At 33.4% G+C, this 23555-nt stretch overlaps 1 protein-coding gene across 1 annotated transcript; it reads left to right on the top strand.

Moving 5' to 3' along the window:
* Nucleotides 1–10157: 10157 nt before the first annotated feature.
* On the top strand, nt 10158–22805 carry LOC112775066 (uncharacterized). Its single transcript, XM_025818537.2, has 6 exons — nt 10158–10272; nt 10403–10900; nt 11027–11167; nt 11265–11378; nt 18112–18542; nt 21997–22805. The coding sequence occupies exons 1-6, from the start codon at nt 10218–10220 to the stop codon at nt 22603–22605; spliced, it is 1848 nt and encodes a 615-aa protein (XP_025674322.1). The 5' UTR covers nt 10158–10217; the 3' UTR covers nt 22606–22805.
* Nucleotides 22806–23555: the final 750 nt, after the last annotated feature.

Here is a 23555-nt window from a genome sequence, read left to right as displayed (position 1 = left end):
GAGTGAATTCTAGCACTTGATAATGTAATTCGACAAAAAGAAAGTATTGCTCGAAGTTATAATCATCGAATTAAGGAGAAATCTTTCAAAATAGGTGAATTAGTTTTGAAAGTTATTTTACCAATGAAAAAGAAATCAAAATTTCTTGGTAAATAGTCTCACAACTGGGAAGGTCCCTTTCAAGTGATAAGAGTCTTTTCTGGAAATGCCTATCAGATTAAAGATATCGAGTCAGGGAAAATAGTTAATTCGATTAATGGAAAATATCTGAAATATTTCTATTACTGGCAAATATAGAAATTCAGCAGGCATAAGTTCAGAAAAGAAAATAGTCATTACAAAAGTAAAAAAAAAAAGGGTTCAAGATGCCAATAGCTTAGCCAAATCAGAGCGCAGTTTTGTCCTTTTATTTTCCAGAATCATAAGCATTTCAATTTGCTTGAACTTGTCAGTTTGAATCTTCTCGAGCTGTTTTTCATACTCTCCCCGCTCAGTGTCGATTGAGACAAGTTTCTGGATAAGGAGATGTTGCTCTTGTTGTGCTGCAGCTAGAGGTTTGGCTAAGGTGGCTCTGTCTTGGCATATGATGGCAAGCTGTTGTTGAAGTTGAGCCAATTATGCTCCGATTCTTGCTTCTTCTTGGTCATGAAAAGCCTGGACGGAGATAGCATGAGAGATCCTCACGTCAAATTCTTCACGAGAGGATTGGATTGGTTGAGCAGTTGCAAGACAGCTTTCTATTTTGGATTTGGTTGTAGCCTCTTCATTTTCAGTTTTCTGAAGTTGAAACTGAGATGCAACACTATCATTAAGAAGTTGTTTGAATTCCTGGATCGAAGCAGAATATGGTGTGTTGTTTGGAAATTCAAAAGAAGAATTCAAGCAGTCCTCCAGGAGTTTGTTGAGGATTGGATCATTAACCCATAAACTAGGTGGATGATCCAAAAGTTTGATGAGTAATCGAAGTTGTTCCCGAGTGTCAGGCTCTACTAATTCGATTGGAGGTCTTGGTGTGGTAGATCTTGAGATTTCTGGAACAGGGACTGGTACCTTCTTTTCTTGGATAATTTTGTTCAAAATAGAAATCAGATCATCCAAGGTGGCACTACCTGGGGTGGAAAGAATATTCGATGTCCCTGGTCTTGGTCCTGGAGGGGTTTGAAGTGAAGGATCAGGTTGTAACTCTGGAGGGGTCTCGAAAACCTTGGAACGAGAGGAATCAGAATTGGTGGTGTCAGCGGCTTTAGACGCAGAATCAGAATCTGGAACCGCTTGATTTTCTTCAATAAAGGCAGCTTGATGATTCAGTGAGGATGACTCAAGTTTATGGGTTTCTTCTGAAGAATGCTGTAGGGGATTTGCTGTGGAATCAATCACCTGTGTTAAATGAAAAGCAGGTGGAAAAGTGGCCGGAATTGGTTGAATGGGTCCTGTAAACTGATGGAGTCATGGGATGTGGATTGTTCTTGACCATGTTGTTGTGGCAAAATTGATTGGCCAAGTGCTTCAGTAGTTGTAGTCGAGTGGCTAACATGGACAGACTAGTACAAAAGGTACACATCAGTTTTAGGTTTAAACTTTATTTTAAATTAAGTAAAGTGTGTAGTGATGATTGTGTTACCTGGGAGATTCTGGACCTTTGTCTTAATTGGGAGTTAGAGTCAGAGTCGGCTACATCTTCCAATTGAGAGGAGATAGTATGAGTGTCCTTGTTGACTGGTTCACTTTCTTTAGAACTCTCAGTTGATGATGGCAAAATCAACTGATAAGAAATCCAAAATTAAGTATGGTTAAAAATATAAGTTAAAGTGTATTTTAAGTTAAAGAAGGGAATTATAAAATTACCTTTCGAGAAGTTCTGGTAGGAGTTCTTCTACTTTTAGATGGTGGTAATCGAGCAGCCTCGGCTTTTCTTTTTTGAGTTCTTTTTAGAAAACCCTCAGCAACAGGAAAAGTTTGAATTGCAGTTTTTTGGATTTCTTCCAAGGAACGAGTGTACTTGGAGTAATAAGCATCCCACTACTCAAAACAGGATTTAGTGATATAGAAGCTGAGATCATACACTACGAAATTGAAGCGGTCCCTACGTTGTTGATTCTTTGAGAGGCAAGAATCGAAATCTTCTTGAGTGGTTAAAGCAAAGTGGCAGAAAGGCTCATCATTTCGAGGTTGTGGTGTTGGGATGGCTTGAGAAAATCTAAACTGTCTGGCTGTCATGTTTGGAGCATACAGGGTGATTTTGAATTTTTTCTTTTTGTGTAAAGGTAACCCTATTGGTATTACTTGTAGAGCCAGCATGTTTGCCTAACTTCGATTTGCAAGATCATTTGCTTCATTGGTGTCAGAGAAGATTAAACGGTCTAACCAAGCAGGACCACGATTGTGACGCAAGAAGGGAGTAAAATTGAGTTGGTTATTGTTAAAATCTTTGCAAGAATGGAGAAGGGAGAAAACAGCCCAAAATCTATCTTCATCTGATTCAGTGTCTAGAAAATTTGGTTTGTATTCAGACAATTGAAAACCATCGATGTATTGTTTGTCAGTGTTACCACCTTCAGGTTTTGTCATAAAATTTTCGAAAATGGCGTTAAGCCATAGTTGGAGAAGCCATAGAGGGCCTCCTGCACTGATGATTTTGTTGTCTCAGAGGTCACAAACAAACTGACCAAGCTCTTCAAAAATGTGTCCTAGAAGAAGCTTGGCTAAATTGAGGGATTTTGCTTCGTGAAGAAGAATGGCTAAAGGAAGGTAAATTTTCGACATTTGGATGCTTCGAGAGCAGAATAAGATAGCATTCAACCAATAAAATAAGAAGGCAATATGTTCATTATCAGTGATTTTTGTACCTTCTGCTCCCATGTTGTGGGAAATGAAGTCACTGTAAGAGGTGGTCAGGACCACATTGTATTGATGTTTTGACTGCATGTCAGGAGTACAGTCTGGGGAATTGATCGGAAGCCCTGTAATAGCGGCCACGTCCAGAAGGGACATTCAAATCATTCCACATGGAAAGTGGAAGTTGTTAGTTGTCCTATTCCAGAAACAGGTCGCAGCCCCAATCATCCAAGGGTGTGTGATAAGTGAGAAGTGGGAGAGCCTTAGTAGTTCATGAATTCCTGAAGATCTCCAATCAACATTTTTAGTGGGCTCAAGACGTCGATACCAGGCTGTGAAATCGCAGCCCCTAGGGCTAATCTTCGGATTATTCCTGAAAGTTTTTTGGTTAATGAAATGAGAAATATTGAAGGATTGGTTTATCAATAAATCTTTCCCTTTGGCACTTGGGAAGAAAGAGAGTTTTTTGTTCGCTCTTTCCTGAGATTCAATTGGACCAAGGAAACAGTGTGTCTCGACTCCAATGGTGAAAGGGATTAAGACTCTAGTGTCTTTGGATGATAAATGAGGATCATCAATGACTTCGTCATTGACTTGGTTGAGAATGCGAAGAGCTGGTGGGGATGGCGGTGTTATTTCGTGACCTTTCCCCTTATCTTGGGTGGTAGTTTGAGAAGAAGAACCATCCATTTTCAGCAAGAATAAAGACTGAAGATTTTGTGAAGAAATCTTAGGGTACAAAGAAAAATCAGAGAATGATGGGGTTCAGAAAGTTTGAATGAAGGCAAGAATGATGAATTTAAAGTGTCAATGTAGCCGTTACTGTGGAAGAGACACAGATAGAGGTAACTTCGTGTAGAAGGTGAAGTGGTAGAAGGAGAAAGCGTCAGTCTCGGAAGACGTGTCGAGTGGATCAATAATAATAAGGAGTTTAAATGATAATTATTATTGGTTTGGAAACTGACGTCTTTTTGGATTCAGTGTTTTATTGATTCGATAATAGTATCGAAGCCAACCACATTAATCCAAGGGGGCAATTTGTTGATCGAGAAAGTATTTTCGACAAGAGTGGGTCAAATCGAAATAAGTTAAGTGTGGTGTTTCAAGAAGACGCGTGTGCGCGAGCTTAAAGTTGGAGGTAATCGGTGCTGATGTGGATTTTGATTGTGTTGTCAATCGAATGAGCTAAATCGAAGAGAAGATTTGATTCGAAGGGTTAAATAGGACCTTCGAAAGAACTGATCGATTAGTAGTGAAAATGGGAAGTTAATGACTTTAATTGCATGAGGAGTTCATGGAGAATAGCTACAATCATGCGGCGGGAACGGTTACCAAGAGAGACTGTACTTCAGAATTTAAAATGCTAGCTACAATCATGCGGCGGGAACGATTACCAAGAGAGACTGCGCTTCAGAATTTGAAATGCTATGTTTAATTGTAATTAATTGTAATCAAATTAACCATTATGTAAGATAGTCTATAAATACTGTGAAGGGTTAGGGAATAAGGATTGAAACTTTTACTCAGAAAAACACTCTAGCACTCTCACATCCCAGCGTATCCTTGAGTTTACGATCGAGTTTCATTTTTCTGTAGGGTTCCTTCCACCTTCTTCTTCATTTTAATTTTAATTCTGTTTGTAAACTTCATATTTTTATTCACTAAGTATTATTCACATTCTTTACTTTCTCTGTTAAATTTATCTTTCAGCATTCCATCACTTACTTTGAATTTCTTTGATTTAATTTAAGGTGCTTTTACTGTTTTCTTTTGATTTTGGTACAACTCTTTCCATTTACCATGTCTTTACTTATTGAAAACTTTGATTTCTAAATTTCATTTAACATTCTACAAATTTATTTTATTTTTATTGTCAAAACTTGTCTAATCGAAGATGCTTTGATGCACTTCTAGAAAACTGGTACTCGCACAGAGGAGTAGGTTTTGCTCCCAGACCACTAGATATCGAACCGCCATCAATTTGCTAAAAATCGAGAAAATACTATTATAATTTTTTACTAGTATAATTTTGTAGTTTATTTTCTAGCTAAACAATGAAAAGAATGAATAGTTTTAGCAGAAATAGAAGTCAGTGCCTATATATGCAGGTATGTAATAAACTAATAATTCTACTGTTGCCTATCAATTCATGATTTCAATGATCTTTGATCTTTAAAATAATTGACTCTTAGAATCTTAAGTTCATCTAAAATAAGGCTATATACATTATCATAATGTTTTACCACAAATAACACTTCATCAGATTTTTTATTCACAACAATTCATTCTAATTTTTTGAAAATAACTAAATAACCAAGATTACATAATTGACTAATACTCAAAATATTGTATTTCAACTCTTCAACCAAGAAAATATTTTCAATGAAAGTAGATAGATTGTTACCAATTCTTCCAATAGCAATTTTTTTTTACTGTGATCACCGAAAGTTACAAATTCTCCATCATACTAGTTGAGTTTAACAAAGAATGTTGACTTTTCCGTCATGTGCCTAGAGCATCTGATATCTAAGTACCACATGTCTTTCTTCCTCTTGGATGCTAGCCATATCAGCACACATTTTCAAGTAAACTTAAGTATCCAAACCAATTTGGATCCTTTGAAGTTAATCCATCTTGGTTGCTCACAAGAGCATTGAAATCACAAACAACTTTGTATGTTTTGTTTTCTACTATTCTTTTGACAATAATGTATTGAGAGGAAGAATGACCATATTTATTGTAAGTAGAACAATGATTTCTGTGTGCATGATACTGAAAATGATTAAAGATTTTGAATATTCTATTTTTTTTTATGAAGGTGCAGTCCTTTTAAAGAATTAATTTCTAGCAACTATACCATCTTTAGCAACATAGCCCAAACCAGAATTCTTTGACACAGATTTGGTTCTTGATGATGATGAATTTTTGTCAAAAGGTATTTTTTCAAAAGCAACATCATTGTTAGTGAAATAACCAAAACCAAATTTTTCGAATAACAGTCTTTGATTAACAAGCAATCTATCCAAGTTATTGAAACTATGCGTAAATTTTGTTAGATTATTATTCAAATTTTCAATCATTTTATTCAATCTTTTATTTTCAGTGATGAGTTCTTGTTGAGGCATCAACCAAGTGCTTTCCTTTAAATTTTTTAATTTCAAATTTTAAGAATATGTTTTCTTCAACGAGATCAATAACACATTCAGTTTTCTTCACCTTTTCTTTCAAAAAATTATTTTCAGCTTTCAAAACTTCATTTTCAGATTTGTATTTATTGTATTTATTCAGCAATTTCTCAGAATAATTTGTGAGGTCATCAATAATAACATGTAAATCCTCAATAGACAAGTCAAAGTAGTTTACCTCATCTAATTGATTATGTCCCGCCATAAGACAGACTTAAGCTCATATTCTGATTCTTCATCCTCTTCAGAATCATTCTCTAGATCCTTCTATGAAGTCATAAGCACTTTCTTCTTTTATTTCTTTGTCTTGTCCTCTCTCTTGAGCTTAGGGTAGTTGAACTTGAAGTGTCTTGCCTCCTTGCAGTGATGACAAATGACTTTGCTCAGATTTTCCTTTTGCTCTTTTGAACTCGAGCCTTTGTTCTTGCTTTTGCTCCTCATTAACCTTCTTAATCTCTTAGTAAAAAAGATAATTTCCTCATCTGAAAAACTATCATTAAAATCATCCTCCAATAACTTAACTTTTGATTTTAAGGCCACTCCTTTTCTCTTTGTATCTTGGCTGGTGTGTGTGATTTCATATGGTAGAAATTTCTCTCTCAAGTCATCATAGGACAAAGAACTCAGGTTGTTGATCTTGACCACTACAATAGCTTTTGTTTCTCATTATTTTGTAATATTTCTAAGTACATTTCTCACAAGAGTTTGTTAAGTATGGGTCATACCCATAGCATCCAAGTTGTTTATGATGATTGAGAATCTCTCAAACATCTCATCAATGGTTTCTCCATCCTTCATGAAAAATATTTCATACTCTTTTTGCAGCATATCAATCCTTATTTTTTTTGACTTGTCTGATATCCTTGTGTGTGATTTAGAGTTTATCCCAAATCTTTTTTGTCGTCTTGCATCTAGATATCTTTCGATACTCCTCGAAACTGATAGTATAGTACATCAAGTTGATGGCTTTGGAATTTAACTCCACCTTCTTGTCTTCAACATTCTATTCGGCCTCTTCCTTTGGAGTCATCACTCCTTCAGTACTTGTCTTGGTAAGAACTTGAAGACCATTCACAATGATCTTCCATATATTGTAGTCAATAGATTGAATAAAGATCTGCATCTTTTTCTTTCAGTAGGTATAGTTTTTTCATTAAAAAAGGAAGGTCTGTTGTTTGACTGACCGTCAATTAGAGTGTAGGTCACAGCGGTTGCACCCAAGTTGTTAGCCATTGGACCTTTCCTCCAAGATGTGAGGCTTGACCCTTAAGGACCAAGTTTTGATACCAATTGAAGGTTCTTGATGGCTTAGAGAAGGAGGGGGTTGAATCAGTGACCTTCTTTTAAACTTGATTCAATAAGCTTCAAACCAGAAAATGAAACTTAGTTTCTGTTCCGTCTGCAAGATGGATTATACAGGAGATAATTTCGTTTTGTCTCATAAATATAGAAAACAGAAACAGAGCAGAAAAGAAGAAGATAACTCAGCTATGTATCCTGGTTCAGCTACTTTGTGCAATGCAACGACCTACATCCAGTCTCTACCACAATTGTGGTGAAATTTTCACTATCTTTTCAAATATTACAAATACCAATTTCCAAGGATTCAATCTAATCCTATCAGGGACAAACCAAGCTTCAATGTAAGCTTAACTTGGCTAGGTAACCTCCTAAGCTCTCAATACACTAAGTGCTCCCCCAATTTAGCAAGGGATACCTCTTAAGTGCATGATACAAAGCAAAAATACAATCAAAAGCAATCTGAAATAAATCTTGGCTTTTCTCTCTAAGTATTTCTCTTAACCTTTTCTCTCAATAACTTTTTCTTAATGCCTCACATAAATACCTTTTACCAGTGAATTGAAACAAAGAAAGATACAACATACAACCAGAATGCTCAACAATAAACCATAAAGGAGATGATGTAGAACAACTCAAATGCTATAAGATAAATCGAATTCAGCACTCTCAAGTGTAGCTCTTCATCTTGGCGGAATGTTAGTTTCTTTGATCTAGAAACACTGTCTAAAATGTTGAACTATAACAGAAGAGAAGCTCTCAATGAAACTCAGATCTTGGTTTACTCTCCTTGCCCAAACTAAAGTTGATTTCTTCTTTTTGTATTGAGTTCTGTTTCCACAGCTAGGGCTTACTTTCCAAAGTCAGTTTTTTTTTTAATCTTAAACCAGCTGAAATTTTCTTTTCTTTTTTCTTCACTCAAACCAGAAAATCAGGGATTTGAAATCAGAGTTAAGCAATGCAGTTTTATTGGTAATAGATCTTCAATGAGTTTGATAAACCAAAATCATTAACCTTGTGATTTGACCCTAAGTTTCAATATTAGCCATTGATTCACATTAGACTAAAGTAGCCACTAATTTCTTCAACTTAGTCAAAATGATTGTGCAGAGAGAAAAAAAAATTAACAAACAATTGACTTGCATGTTAAAGAAAACAATTTACCTAATTATACTTAATTTATGCATGTTGATTTTGATTTGACCTTGCTTCCTTGATTTACTTTCCTTTCTTCTTATTTGATGCTTAACAAAAAGTGAAGCACATTTTTCTTTTTTGATGCTTAGTGAAAAAATGAATTCTTCTCTTCCTACTTGAACTTTAACCAAAACACCATAGCAACACCAGGTAAAGATTGCTTTTCTTTTTCTTAAATGACAATGGGCTGAATTATAATTCATTTTTCATTGGCAGCTTTGGAAGTACTTTGTTTTTTTAGTTAGGCTACTTGTCTTCTTTGTTTGGACTACACAATGAACATAGGCTTGCAATACTAAATAATTTTATCAAAACACTTTTGGACTATCAACCCAATTAACACTATGTTTATCATCACCAAAAATATTATTATATGTAGTTAACACCTTCTAACTATTTTTCTAATTTATTTAAAACAAACTTTATTTTTTCATGATTTGTATGTTTTCAAAAAAAGTATATATATATATATATTGTTTGAAAAATGAATTACAATTCTTAATCCTTATTCTATAATTAAATTCATATAATATAATTATAGAATATTTATTTCCTGATTTTTTGTCTAAAAAAACATAATTACCTTCTATTATATTTTCTTCATAATAAAGGACAAATAGAGTTCACCCAGCTAATTTAAAAAACATATGAAACATTGATGTATAATTTAATTTGTGCTTCATCAGTCTTTATCACTTAAATTTTTTTTCTTAATTTAGTCCATATAAGTATATATATTATAGAAATTTAGTAAAATTGTGAAAACTTTCAGGATAATTAGACTTTAGTTAATATAGTAAATACTTTACACTTCAATCATGAGAATTTTTATTCAAATATCAGAATATATATATATATATATAGAGAATTGAACTAGTCATTTGTCTGCAATGCAATCATATTATCTGTTCTCCAGATCGATAATATTGCTAAACATGTTTTAATTGGATTTATAACATAATATTATGAAATATAAATTAGCGATGACGCTTTTGCTATCCTCTTTCATTTGGATTGATTCTTACTATTCTATTCAAACAATTATTGTAGTTAAATAAATCCTTAATTCCTAATAGAATTTGGAAGAGATCATTATTTAGTTATTTAATAAATATGAATAGAGAAAAGAAAGCAGAAGGGAGATATAACTAACAAACTGAAGAAAAGAGAAGGTTATGATTCTTTATTGCTTTCTTAATTATATTGCCTCCGGTAAGACAAGAAGATCGAGATTCTTTAATATATTTTTGTCACGAATAATTCTATGAATCAAGGTTGCTTCTGTATAGAAAAAAGTATTGAATAGTTTTTCTCTTACTATATAGAAACTAGAATGATTAGATGATTCTTTGTCACCTCACTCAAGTGATGACGGAAATTGTAAATAAGAAGAGAGATGCTCTGAAAAATAGGACGATTGAGGAGATTTGTCATGTACACTATTGGAAGAGACCTGGTAGGTAAGAAAAATATAAAATTAAAAAAAAAAATCAAAAGAATATCATTGAGAAGAGAAACACAAAAGTAATATATGATTTTTTAATTAGAAGTCACAAGAGAGCAAAGTATACGGTTCTACTTGTATCTTCATAGAGAAAAAGAAGGAAGCTATATATATATATATATAGCCTTAATTATTATATGTTTGGCAAATGACATAGCATAGCAAATTAATTAACTTTAATTTGGATATTTTTACATATGGAGGGACCAAATCCAGTTTCAAGTGCACAAGGAAGCACGTCAGGAAATTCAGGTTTGTTCTTATCCATATAAATTTCCTTATTATAAGAGAGTAACTGATCCTGCTAGCAAATGAAAATAAATGGTAGGAATTAGCTTAGCTTGGATCAGAGAGAAAGTAACTATTTAGTAGTGGTTAACAGAGAATGCAAGTAGCTCTATTATGCAATATGAAGCACTATTCAGGGCAGTGCGCAATGAGGACATCGACAACACCCGAAAATTCCTGAAAGAGCATCCAGAAGCATTGACTGCAAGGATCACGAGCGTGGGCGACACAGCACTTCATGTTGCAGCTATGCTTGGGCATCTGCACATTGTGGAGTATTTAGTGGAATTGATTTTAGAAAATGATCTTGAATCGGTAAATAATTATGGTATGACAGCGTTACAATACGCTGCTTATAGTTGGGATGAGAGTATCAACATTAAGATTGCAAACTGCATGGTTGACAAGAACCAGGGGTTGCCTGCTATCGCTTCTACCAATAATTGGCTTCCGGTGACATGGGCTCTTGAATTGGGCCAAATTCAACTGGCTCGCTACCTTTACTCAGTCACACCCTTTGAAGCATTGCTTCCTGAAAACGGCGCACACGGCGCTGATCTTCTGGCGTTGTGCTACTACTCCAAGATGTTTGGTAAGTGTTAGATATGTATCTCTTTATATAACAGGTTAAACTTTTTAGATAAATACTTTATAAAAACTTTTTAAGATTAAAAAAAAAATCTAGAATTCAATCCTTAATTCATTTTTTCACGAATAGATTTGGCTCTGGACTTGGTGAGGCGTTGCCCAAGATTAGTAATGAGGAGCCGGCCATCTGGGGATAACTTTTTGGTGATATTAGCAAAAACACCTTCCTCATATCCCCAGCTACCATTCTGGAAACGATGCTTGTATTCACGTAAGCAATTAACTTTCTTTCTTCTCTTCATACTTCATACTTCATACTTCATACTTCATACTCATCAACTAAGCTATATATAATAAATTCATGATAGGTATCCAAGTGCACCTAGAACCTCCATCTTCCCTCAATCAAGTTGTCATTCCCGTTTCAGAAACTAATCAAACAAGACACCATCATAATAAAGCTAGCCTTGCATGTCCACCAGGTGAGTGAGTTTCTTGTGCTATTGCCAAACTTTTCTAAATCTCTTCTAGTTATATTTGGTAAAATTAAACAAATCCAAAAGTTTTATGGTACAACATTTTTTATAAAATGCAAAATAAAGAGTTTGCACTTTTGAAAAGTACAAACACTCTTTTAAAAAAATTTATCAAACAAATCTTAATTTAGTTGAAATTCATCTTTTGCTGAGTTAAATTAAAGATTAGTTATAAATAATAATAAGGTTTAATTGTTTGTTAGTTTTTATTATTTCATTAAATTTTTAATTAGGTTCTTTAAGTTTAAAAATATATAATTAGATTTTTAAATTAAATAAGAATTTATAATTAAATTTTTACTAGTATTGAAAATAATAAATCAAATAATATATATTTATATATAAATTTATAGTGATTGAATTTTAGTGTGGATATAATATTTTTGAAAGGATAATTATCTTAAAATATTTATTTTTTAGAGTACTTCGCAATTCATCCTCTATTAAACACAAAAATGCTTATTCCAAAAAAAATTATTTTTTAATAAAAAAATAAAAAGGATTTAATTAAAATTTTTATTTAATATAAAAATTTAATTAATAAAATTATAAAAACTAATAGAATAATTAACTTTAAATATAATACTCAAACAATTCAAGTAACTATTATTTATATTATAATTTTATTGGTGCATGTTGCATTCCTTTATTTTCTTTTCGATAAATGTGTTAAAATTTTATTTAGGTGGTGCTTTAAGTGTTTTGTTTGTTTCTTTATTTATTCATTTTTATTCATAGATACTCTATTCTACAGAAATTATTTTTAATATAAAAGTAGAAATAGTGTTTTGTTTGAATATTGACATTTGAAGTGTATTATAGTATTGTAGAAATATTTAACACGTCCCTCTACGTGTTTTAATACGCCCCCACGTGTTGGTTGGTGTTAGGATTTGGTTGAATTAGTCTCACATTGCTCAGGATAGCAAATGGAGTGGGTGGCCTAGGCTATAAATATGAGGCTAAGTTCTCCATTTGTTTTTGCACCAGTCAGAAACACTTTAAGCTTGTATCTGATTTTTCTTTTCCTCTGTACTCTTTGATTAGAGAGTGTTGTGAGGTGTAGTTAGATATTTGCTTTGAGAGAGTGTGGGTGTACTGGGGTGCCGGTGAGAGAAAGAAGTCTATGTGTTGTAACAATTTTCACATAGTGATATTCTCTGGTTGTCATTTGACAACGGCCGTGGTTTTTTCTCCGGTAATTGGAGTTTCCACGTTAAATTCTTGTGTTGTGATTGTGTCTATTTTATTTCTCTGTCAAAGGTGTTTTCTCAAGGGGGAATGGTGTCTTATTCCCAACAAGTGGTATCAAGAGCTTCGGTTCGGTGGGATTTATTCTTAGTATGCTCTGTGGTTGCAGCCTAGTCTGACCTTCCACATCAGAAAAGAATTTTGTCATGTGGCTTGAGGTTGATCTTTGGTTGCTGTTGTTGTTGCTGGAAGGCAGTGTGACACTGTGAGAGTGCTGTTTGAAAAGGTTCTGGCTAAGGAAAGACTTGGTATTTAAGTGTGTCCATTGTGACCCACCTCTCTTTCCTGGGGACCCTTCCTAGTGCACGGTTGAGTTATACTATTCCAGTATACGGTTGCAACAATGTCAGGATATTCAAGTGCTGTGAAGCTTGAAATAGAGAAATTTGATGGAAGAATCAATTTTGGCTTGTGGCAAATACAAGTCAAGGATGTGTTGATACAATCAGGTTTGCACAAGGCGTTGAAGGAGAAGATCTCTGGTTGCTCTCTCTATGAGAGAAGATGATGTTCTCTAGAAGACAAGAAGTATCCTCATGGTATTACCGCACTGCCATGGATAAGGATGAGTTGTGGCAATCGGGTCCACAATTGCACACGGGCATTGGTTGGCGTTGAGATGCAAGGTGTGTGGCGGAGTTAGGTCGATGGCTGAAGAACTTCCAGGAAAAGCCAATTTGGAAGTTGCACCATGAATTTTCAGCAAGGTTTCGATCTGTACCAAGGTGAAATGCTTGGAGTGGTCTAATTCCAAGTGAGTATACTTTCATGGTGGAGTATGATAGTTCTCTGAACTATGATTGTCGGTATAGACAATGGCAGCAAAGAATTGTCGGTGTTGACAATGGAAGCTGAAGATGTGTGACTATTTCAATCAAGGTGGAGATTGTTAGGATTTGGTTGAATTAGTCCCACATTGCTCAGGATGGCAAATGGAGTGGGTGGCCTAGGCTATAAATATGAGGCTAAGTTCTCCATTTGTTTTTGCACCAGTCAGAAACACTTTAAGCTTGTATCTGATTTTTCTTTTCCTCTGTACTCTTTGATTAGAGAGTGTTGTGAGGTGTAGTTAGATATTTGCTTTGAGAGAGTGTGGGTGTACTGGGGTGCCGGTGAGAGAAAGAAGTCTATGTGTTGTAACAATTTTCACATAGTGATATTCTCTGGTTGTCATTTGACAACGGCCGTGGTTTTTTCTCCGGTAATTGGAGTTTCCACGTTAAATTCTTGTGTTGTGATTGTGTCTATTTTATTTATCTGTCAAAGGTGTTTTCTCAAGGGGGAATGGTGTCTTATTCCCAACAGTTGGGATGTTACCACGTATTCCCCCTATGTGTTGTAACACTCACCCTACATGTTGCAATACGCCCCCACGTCCAAAATAATTCTATTTCTAACAAAAATACCAATATTTTTTTCATATAAAAAAAATAGTCTTCTATTTTATTATAATGAATGGTAGGGGTGTTTATAAAAAAACCAAAATGTAGTTAACAGGTTAAAAAATCATAACTACATTGTGGTTAACCAATTTAATAAAACAATTTTAAAAACCATATCCATATTTTTTAGAATTGGTTAACCAAATTAAAAAAAAAAAACCAATTTTTAACCGATTAACCAAAACCAAAACCAAATTAAAATCAAAACCTAATTTCAAAACCAAATTACATAGTCTTTCTCTCTCTCTCTCCCTCTCCCCCTTCCTCTCTCTTTCTCTCTCCCTCCCTTCTTTCTCTTCTCTTCTCTTCTCTTTCTCTCCCTTCTCTCTCTCCTCCTATTTCTCTTTTTTCCTTCTCTCCCTCCTCTCTCTTTCTCTCTCATTTTTCTCTTTCTCCTCCTCCTTTTTATCCTCTCCTTTTCTCTCTCCCCCTCCTCTCTCTCTCTCTCTCTCTCTCTCTCTCTCTCTCTCCTCTCTCTATTCTCTCTCCCCTTCTTTCTCTTCTTTTCCCCTATTTCTCTCCCCTCTCCCTCTTTCTCTCCCTTCCTTCCCTCCTCTCTCTCTCTCACTCATTTTTCTCTTTATCTCCTCTCCCCTTCTCTCTCTCTCTCTCTCTCTCTCTCTCTTCCATCATCTCTTCCTCCTCTCTCTCTCTCTTTCTCTCTCTCTCTCCCCTATCTCTCTTTCCCTTTCTTCCTCTCTTTCTCTCTCTCCCCTCTCCCTCCTCTCTCTCTCCCTTCCCTCTCTCTCTCTCTCTCTCCCCTTCTCCTCTTTCTCCATCTCGTCTTTTTTCTCTCTCCCTTGTCTCTCTATCCTTTTCTCCCTCTCTCCCCTTTTCTCTTTCTCTCTCCTTCTCTCCCTCTCTCTCTCTCTCTATCTCTCTCTCCTTCTCTCCTCTCTCTCTCTCTCTCCTTGCCCTCTTTCTCTCCCTCCCTTCTCTCTCTTCCTCTCTCTCCTCCCATTCCTCTCTCTAATCATCTCTCTCCTTTTTCTATCTCTCCTCCTCCTTTCTCTCCTCTCCTATCCTTCTCTCTCTTCCATATCTCTCTCCTTTCTCCTCTCTTTTCCTTTCTCTCTCTCTCTCTCTCTCCTTTCTCTTCCCTCTCTTTTCTCCTCTTTTCTCTAAAGCGAGAGAGAAGAGAGAGAGGAGGAGAAGATAGAGGAGGAGAAAGAAAAAATGAGAGAGATAAAAAGAGAGAAGAATGATAGGAGAGAGAAAATAAGAGAGAGAAAGAGGACAAAGAGGAGAAAGAGAGAGGGGAGAGAGAGAAGGAGAGAGAGACAGAAAAAGAGAAGAAGAGAGAGAAAAGAGAGGAGGGGAGAGAGAAGGAGAGAGGGAGAGGAGGGGAGAGAGAAAGAGGGAGAGAGAGAGAGAGAGAGAGAGAGGGAGAGAAGGATAGAGAAAAAGAAAGGGGAGGGGGAGAAAGAGGAGAAGGGGGAGAGAGAGAAAAGAAAGAGAGGAGGGGGAGAGAGAAAAGGAAGAGAAGAGGAGAAAGAGGGGAGGGGGGAGAGAGAGGAAGAGAAAGAGAGGGGAGGGAGAGAGAGAGAGAGAGAGAAGGAAGAGAGAAGAGGAGGGGGAGAGAAAAGGAGAGAGATGGGAAGAAGGAGATAAGAAAAAGTTACTCGTATCATTTAGAAAGAAAATTATTTATATTAGAAAAAATTATTTATAAAAAATGCTTAAAAGAGATAAGAAAGAAAAAGGAACGAAAGCAATGGAATGGATTTCATTAGTTACAAATGTTACTCGTATTATTTAGAAAGAAAAAAATTAGATTAAAAAAATTCAATTAAAAAAAGGTTTAAAAATTTGGGTTTGTATGTAAAAATATTAATTTTTTTGTAAAAATCTATTTTTACATGTAAAAACCAATTTTATGGTATAAAAACTAATTTTTTATGTAAAAACCAGTTTTTATTTTAATAATAGGTTAAAAACTGGTTTTGAATTTCACTAACTGGTTAATAACCGGTTTCATTATGTAAAACCAATTTGGTTAATTAACCAATACTATATTTTTGGTTAACCGAAAAATTGGTTTGGTTTTTGGATTAACCAAACCATGAACACCCTTAATGAATGGGTAGTTTATTTATTGGGTTAATAGTAGAGGTGGCAAACGGGCCTAAATTTACTGGATCGGCTCGCATAACGTCAAAAAAGGTAGGTCAGGCTGAAAAATTGAGACCGTCACACATCAAAAGCCCGCTTAACTCGCACCACTTAAACCAATGTCGGAGCCACGTTATATGGTAGGGGGCAATGACCCCCTCCCCCAAATTAATAATTTGTAAATAGAAGTCTCTAATTTTTCAGTTTGGCCCCCTTTTAATTTTTAATTTTTCTCTCTTCTTAATTTATATTTTTCATGTTGGCCCTCCCAAAAATATTTTTAACTCCACCCCTAACTTAAACCGTGGGTTTTGACGGGATTTGCTGGGGCGGGGCGGACTTTCCCGGCAGGTTCAGTATTTTTTTGGCCAGAGGCTATTTTTTGCAATTTGTTTGGTCCAAAACCCAACTTCTTCCAACCCGACCTGACCCGACCCAATAAAACCTTACCCGCCCTAAATTCCTAATTGACTCTCCCTTACAGCCTTACCCTTACTCCCTCGGACTCACTCACTCCCACTCACAACACACCGAGCCTTTCCCATAGTCATACCTCACACACTCACACTAGCCGCCGCTTCCAACCGTGTTGCGTCCAGTGTCCGTCGTCGTTGCCATTGCCATCGCCAGCGCCGTTGGCCCGTCTCACGCTCACGCAGTTCGATCACGCTAACGCTTGCATCTCGCAGCCTCGCACAGACGGTGCAGTTGCACCCGGCAGTCGTGGCGCTCCACGTGACAGGCTGCTTCCACTGTCGCTCTTTGATCCTCCTGGGTCCTAGCTACCGCCGCTGCTACGTCTAGCCGTCGTCGCCACTGATCAGCGATCCTGGGTCCTAGCCGTTGGCACTGCTTATTTGTCCTCTCACTCTCTAGGTCTGTCGTCTGGTCGTCGCCGCTGCTCCTCGCTTTCTCTGTCTTGGTCGTCAGTTCGTCGTTGCTGTTATTCTGGATTTCTTGTATGTTAATTTTCTGGTTAACGTTTTAGATCAGAGATTTAGGTTTGTGTAAGATTAGAGATTTAGACAAGTTTAGGTTTGTTTGCTTTGAATAAATTTTACTGTTTTGACAAATGACAAATCTAAAATTTGATGTACGCAGATTCATATATTGTTTGTTGTGTTTCGTTTTATTTGATAATGGTTTTGAGTTTTGACTAAATCAGAATGGTTGATTCTTGTTTTAACATTTGCTTTGATTAAATTTTACTGTTGTGACAAATGACAAATCTAAAACATGATTATTTAATACTTAATAGTAAAAAAAAAAAAAAAGAGATTTGGTGGGTTTGGCCCGCCATTAGGTGGGATGGGGCGGGCTTTCCTGCTTGCCACTCCTAGTTAATAATCAAATTAATCTTTGGAAGATAAGCCATTTTTTAAATTCATTTCTAAAAATTTTTTTCAATTAAATTAGTCTTTCAAAAATAATGAATTAATCATATTTGTCCTCCAGTTACTCCACTAACAATTTTTTTCAAATGATGTTGTAAAACGTTAATTGATAATATATATATAAAATCTGATATCTCTAATTTGATAATGACCAAATATATTTATAAAAATTTATTAATTTAGTCATTTTTTTCGATTACAAAAACTCTATTCTCAATATGGCCTAGTGACTAAATTGATAAATTTCCGTAAAGTAAAGGTTTAATTGAACATGTTATTTGTCATGCATGCTATCAGTTAACATTTCACATCATCAATCGTTGATGAAAATGATGAATAGAGTAATTGAAGGACAGGTATAATTAATTCATAATCTTTAAATAACTAATTTGATTCAAAAATCTTTCAGCACAAATTTAAAAATATCTTATTTTTTAGGTTAATTTGACTATTAACTTTTTGTTTGTTTGTAAACCATAGGAATAATGAAGGAAATATACGAAGCAAAGTTAAGTGATGAGCAATCTCGTGTGTTGCTACGTGCTGCGTGCAATGCAATTTCTCCGGAAAATATAGAAGAAATCTCAAAAAGTGGAATGGAGGGGGCGATACTTATGGCAGCACAACGAGGGAATGCCACATTTATTGTTGAAGCATTAAAGGCGCAATTTAGCCTTTTGTGGACATGGACCAAAGATGAAAGGCGCATATTTTCTGTTGCTGTTCAGTATCGCCAAGCAAGTGTTTACAATCTTTTTCATGGTCTTACTCTCAAGCCTTTATTTCCAAGCTCCTATGACACCTATGGCAATTATATGCTTCACATGGCAGGAATGCTAGCTCCACCAGAACAGCTTAATCCTATTCCCGGGGCACTTTTACAAATGCAACGAGAACTGCAATGGTTCAAGGTATTCTATAAGGAAAGTTCTATGGTGGCATAGAAAGTAGTGGCTAAGAATGGCTAAGAGTTGATTAGCCTATCAAAAGAGGATAAGTGATGATACAATGGATTAAAGGTGAATCTACAACAATCTAACTTTTTGCAAGTCTACCATGCTCTATATGCTTCCAAATTTACCACTAGACTAAGATGCTTCTTATTAATATATATACAAATTATAATATATATATATATATATATATATATATATATATATATATTATTTTATTATATTCAATTTATTTTAATTTTAAAGTCACCTATTTTAAAATTAATTATATTTTATTTAACTATAAATTTTATTAAATATATACAAATTAAAAAGATAAACAAAAAATTTTATTAATCATAATTTATTTTTTTCTTTTATAATTATATGATATCTATTAATATTAATTTTTTAATAAATACTTGTAGTATATAATAATAGGTAAAGACTTACACGCAATTGTTTTCATATGAAATTAATAGTTGAAAAATTTTAGATGATATGTAGTCAAATTTGTCAAATCATCTAACGGTTCTTAAATATCAACTTCACATGAAAACAACTGTACGTGAGTTTTCACCTATAATAATATAATAATACAATAAATATAAACTAATTAATAAAATATTAAAATTTGAAAATGATAATTATTTTTATAAAAATAAAATAAAAGTACTTATAATAAAAAATAATTAAATTTTATATAATTGTTTCGGTTCGACCAGTGACTCACTGATTGAACCAATGACCCAATAACCTTACACCGGTTCAGTTCTGATGTCCATTAAGCTGATGTGGATTTCTTTTGATTTTCGAAAAAAAAATTTTGGTTTTCTAAAAATTTTAAGTTTGGTACTTTTCATGTTCTTGAGTTCTTTGAGTCTTTAAATTTTGTTCTTTGTGTTCTTGTAATGCAAGGTAGACTTGTAATTACGTTGCCCAAAAAATATTTTTTATGTTTGGACCTTGCAAGTAAGTGAACAAACTTTAGTAAATTATTATAGTTTCTATTTTTTCTTTTCCTAATACTGGTCCAATATAAATGATTATAAATTTGTGAAACAAAACTTCTTCTCCATTTATTAAAATTAGCTATCTTTTGTGAAAAAAAATAATCTATTTAAAAAAAATTTATAATTTAATTCTAATAAATAAAAAATCATGTTTAAATTAGGACTCTTCCACGAAACACAATATAATATTGGAAGGGCTCTTGGATGATCATCCTTCTCGATCCAAAGTTAGTCATTCTCTTTTTTTGTGTGTTAAAATACACAACCAATCAGGAGATTATATAGTGGAGAAATATGTTTTAGAAGATGCACTTTCAAAAGCATAAAAATTTTATTGAAATAAAAAATTCGAATTCTAATTTATAAAAAGAAAAATTAAAATTATATTATTTTAAACAATTATATTAAGTATATACTAAAATTATTTATTAATATAAAATATATATTAAAATATAAAATATAGATATCATATAATTATAAAAGAAAAAAATGAATTGTGATTAATAAAATTTTTTGTTTATCTTTTTAATTTGTATATATTTAATAAAATTTATAGTTAAATAAAATATAATTAATTTTAAAATGGGTGACTTTAAAATTAAAATAAGTTGAATATAAGTAAAATAAAATAGTTATATATATATATATATATTATAATTTGTATATATAGTACTAAGAAGTATCTTAGTCTAGTGGTAAATTATCCTTTCTTGTAACCCTTAGGGTAGGTTTGAACCACTTAGGAAGCATTTTGGAAAATTTGGAAACATATGGAGTATGGTAGACTTGCAGAAAGCTAGACTGTTGTAGATTCACCTTCAATTCATTGTATCATCACTTGTCCTCTTTTGATAGGCTAATCAACTCTTGGTCATTCTTAGCCACTACTTTCTATGCCACCATAGAACTTCCCATTCTATAATCATATATTATTCAAATAAATGAAATAAAATTACTTCAACTCTCCACGTCATTTTTTTTCTGATTTACGTAAAAGAATTTATCAAATACCTAATAGCAAATATCTACAAACAAGGGATTATCATGTAATTGTTAAGAAGGTAGTTGGATTAGCTCGAGGAAGAAAGCTAATTGGCCACAATTCAATAAACCGGTGGAAGGATATCCTTAGTGTTTGATAGAAATTTTAAAGAGAATATGAATCCTTTAATTTAGGCAAGATCTTATGCAAATATAATTCATATTATGTCTTATTAATATATTCCCAAGAGAGAGGTCTTATATGATCCTTTGTGTTATTTGCATTTCTTTTATGCTGACTATATCCTTGTGGAGGCAATTGGTGAGAGATAGGAGAACGGGTTATTCCGAGTCAATAAAAGTGTCTTAGGCTCTTAGCTAAGTTACCCATTATAGATTATACAAAATATTATAGTAACTCTAAACCATAAAAAATGTTTTTGAAAATTTTAAATGTTTGACAAATATTTAAAAAAAAAATCAAAATGATGAAAACATCCTCAAAAAGTAAAAAATTTAAAATCATATTTTGATCTGGCGTTTTGTGATCTTTTATTAATGACTGAATTTTTTTCAAAAAATAAACGAAAAGTCTTGTGATTGAATTTTATTCGAATTTTTTACATAAGTCTTCTAAATAGTTATCGAAATCATTTTACAAAAATAACAAACAAATATATAAATTGTCAAATACAAATATTATATGAGACTTATACAAAAAAAATATTTTTACTATTTTTTTCATATTTTTTATTTTTTTGAAGATATTTTTGTTCTTTTAATTTGTTTAGGAATAATAATTTTATCAATACCTAAATTTTTTGACAACAGGTTTTGATAGCCTGTTCTTATAATAAATTTACAAATTATTGAGTAGCTTTCAATATAGCTTAATTCAAAAATGCTATTTGTACACCAAAATCAGCTACCAATTTATTTGTGTATAAATAGATGCGTGATTTAATTTATTTTCAATGTGTATTTATATTCCAACACGTATTTTATACTGGTGGCTAATTTTAGTAGCAAATTTTAGTGTACACGTAACATAACTCTAGCTAATTAATATTACTTAGAATAAAATCAATTTGATTTATGCAAGTATACCAAATTATTCCAACACTACAGCAAAGGCGGAGTATAGCTGGCGTTTTTTTTAGATTAACAGTCCTTCCATTTCAATTTATACTAAGTGTCTTTTTTATTTTATTTTTTAGATTAATTAAAATTGCTAAATAATAAATTTTAATACAAGTTCTTATTTTTTTATATCAGAAAAGTTTAGTAACAAAAAAAATTAATCATAATTTATTTTATTTAATATTTTTTAATGTAAGCAATAATTAACGAAGATTAAATAAAATAAATTTTAACTGCTTTTTTGTTTTTTGAACATTACGGTTTTAGTATCTTAATTTCATGGAGTCGTCTACGTGTAGGAAGTGGAGAGTATCACGCCACCTTACGTAAAGCAACAATTAAACAATGGCAATTTGACACCTAGAGAATTGTTCACAAAGGAACATAAGGAGTTAGTGAAAGAAGGTGAGAAATGGACCAAAGGAACGGCAGGTTCTTGTGGTGTTGTAGCAGCTCTTGTAGCTACCATCACTTTTGCTGCTGCTTTCACTGTTCCCGGTGGCAATGACCAAATCAAGGGATATCCAATTTTCTTGCATAAAAATCTATTTATGCTATTTATAATATCAGATGCAGTGTCACTCTTCTCTTCCACAACTTCACTGCTTATGTTTCTGGGGCTCCTCACTTCTCGCTATGCAGAAGATGATTTTCTCAAGTCACTGCCCACAAAGCTCATCATAGGCCTTTCCGCTATGTTCATCTCTCTTGCAACTATGATGGCAGCCTTTTGTACCGCTCTTTTCCTTATGCTCCAACACCGATCATGGATTGTTATTTCCATAACCTTTCTTGCTTCCATTCCGGTTACTTTATACATTTGGTTGCAGTTTCCATTGCTTGTTCTCATCTTTAAGTCAACTTATGGACCAAGCATATTTGATAGAAATATTAAGCCTTGGCTTTGAGACTAAAAGCTAGTTAAGTAGCTATAGTGTGCTGTTGAACTTTGGTGAATTCTTATTTTGTTTGAGCATTTCAATGTAATTATCATTTGGTATATAGTTTCCACTTCTTTGCATTGGAATGTAATGGATCATATTCTTTTGTCACATTGATTCTATGAACAAACAATTATATAAAAATTCTCACACCTCACAAATTTTTAAACACCTGGCATTAGATTAACCAGCTCTAATACCAAATATAAATATAATACCCACAATTTATTGATTCCTAACTCACATATAATATATCTCACTCAGATTCACTAACAATTATAAGAGTATAAGAGAGAATTTTTGAAATAAACACTAAGAATTTTTAATTCATGGAGAGATAATTTAAGTACATGATGAGTTTCAAACTTTTATATAGACAAAATATAAAGACATACTTAATTGTTAAGAAAAATTATTATTGGCTATGAACAATTAAGGATGAGTTGTAATAAAGATGATGAAACTTGTAGAAAGTTTAACTTGCTACACTAGTTATTTTTGATAAGTTTGATGACTCATAAGTATAATATATATTTAGCCACTATTGTTGATTACTTTTGACTTTACTTTTAGCATGTGGTCAAATTTTAAAATTCATATTTGACTATTACATTCTAAACACTTCTAGCAATTTGTAATATTCTTGAATCTTCTAGGATTTTATAGAAAATATTGTATGAGTTGTAAATTCTAAAATTTTCTAACAACTTGATAATGTGGAGTCTTCTAATTTCTTATACTTTTATCCAATTTAGCAACTTGCCTATTTCATGATCATTTATAATGATTCTAATATAGAGGTAGATATAACACTACAAGAAAAATATCTATTTAGCCACACTTTTTTTAAGCTACATTTGAAAAACGTAGCCTATTCTACGCTTTTTCGCATGGTGCCTTTTTATAAGAGAAAAGGA

This window comes from Arachis hypogaea, chromosome 19, assembly GCF_003086295.3.
Source record: "Arachis hypogaea cultivar Tifrunner chromosome 19, arahy.Tifrunner.gnm2.J5K5, whole genome shotgun sequence".
Classification (NCBI taxonomy): Eukaryota; Viridiplantae; Streptophyta; class Magnoliopsida; order Fabales; family Fabaceae; genus Arachis; species Arachis hypogaea.
This window is presented reverse-complemented; position numbering and strand designations above follow the sequence as displayed.

Bases quoted from the DNA above. Each gene is read 5' to 3' on its own strand.
- LOC112775066 (XM_025818537.2), top strand. From the start codon at position 10,218: ATGGAGGGACCAAATCCAGTTTCAAGTGCACAAGGAAGCACGTCAGGA. The intron at 11,168-11,264 runs GTAAGCAATTAA...AATTCATGATAG, and splicing joins GAAACGATGCTTGTATTCAC to GTATCCAAGTGCACCTAGAA. The intron at 11,379-18,111 runs GTGAGTGAGTTT...TGTAAACCATAG, and splicing joins TAGCCTTGCATGTCCACCAG to GAATAATGAAGGAAATATAC.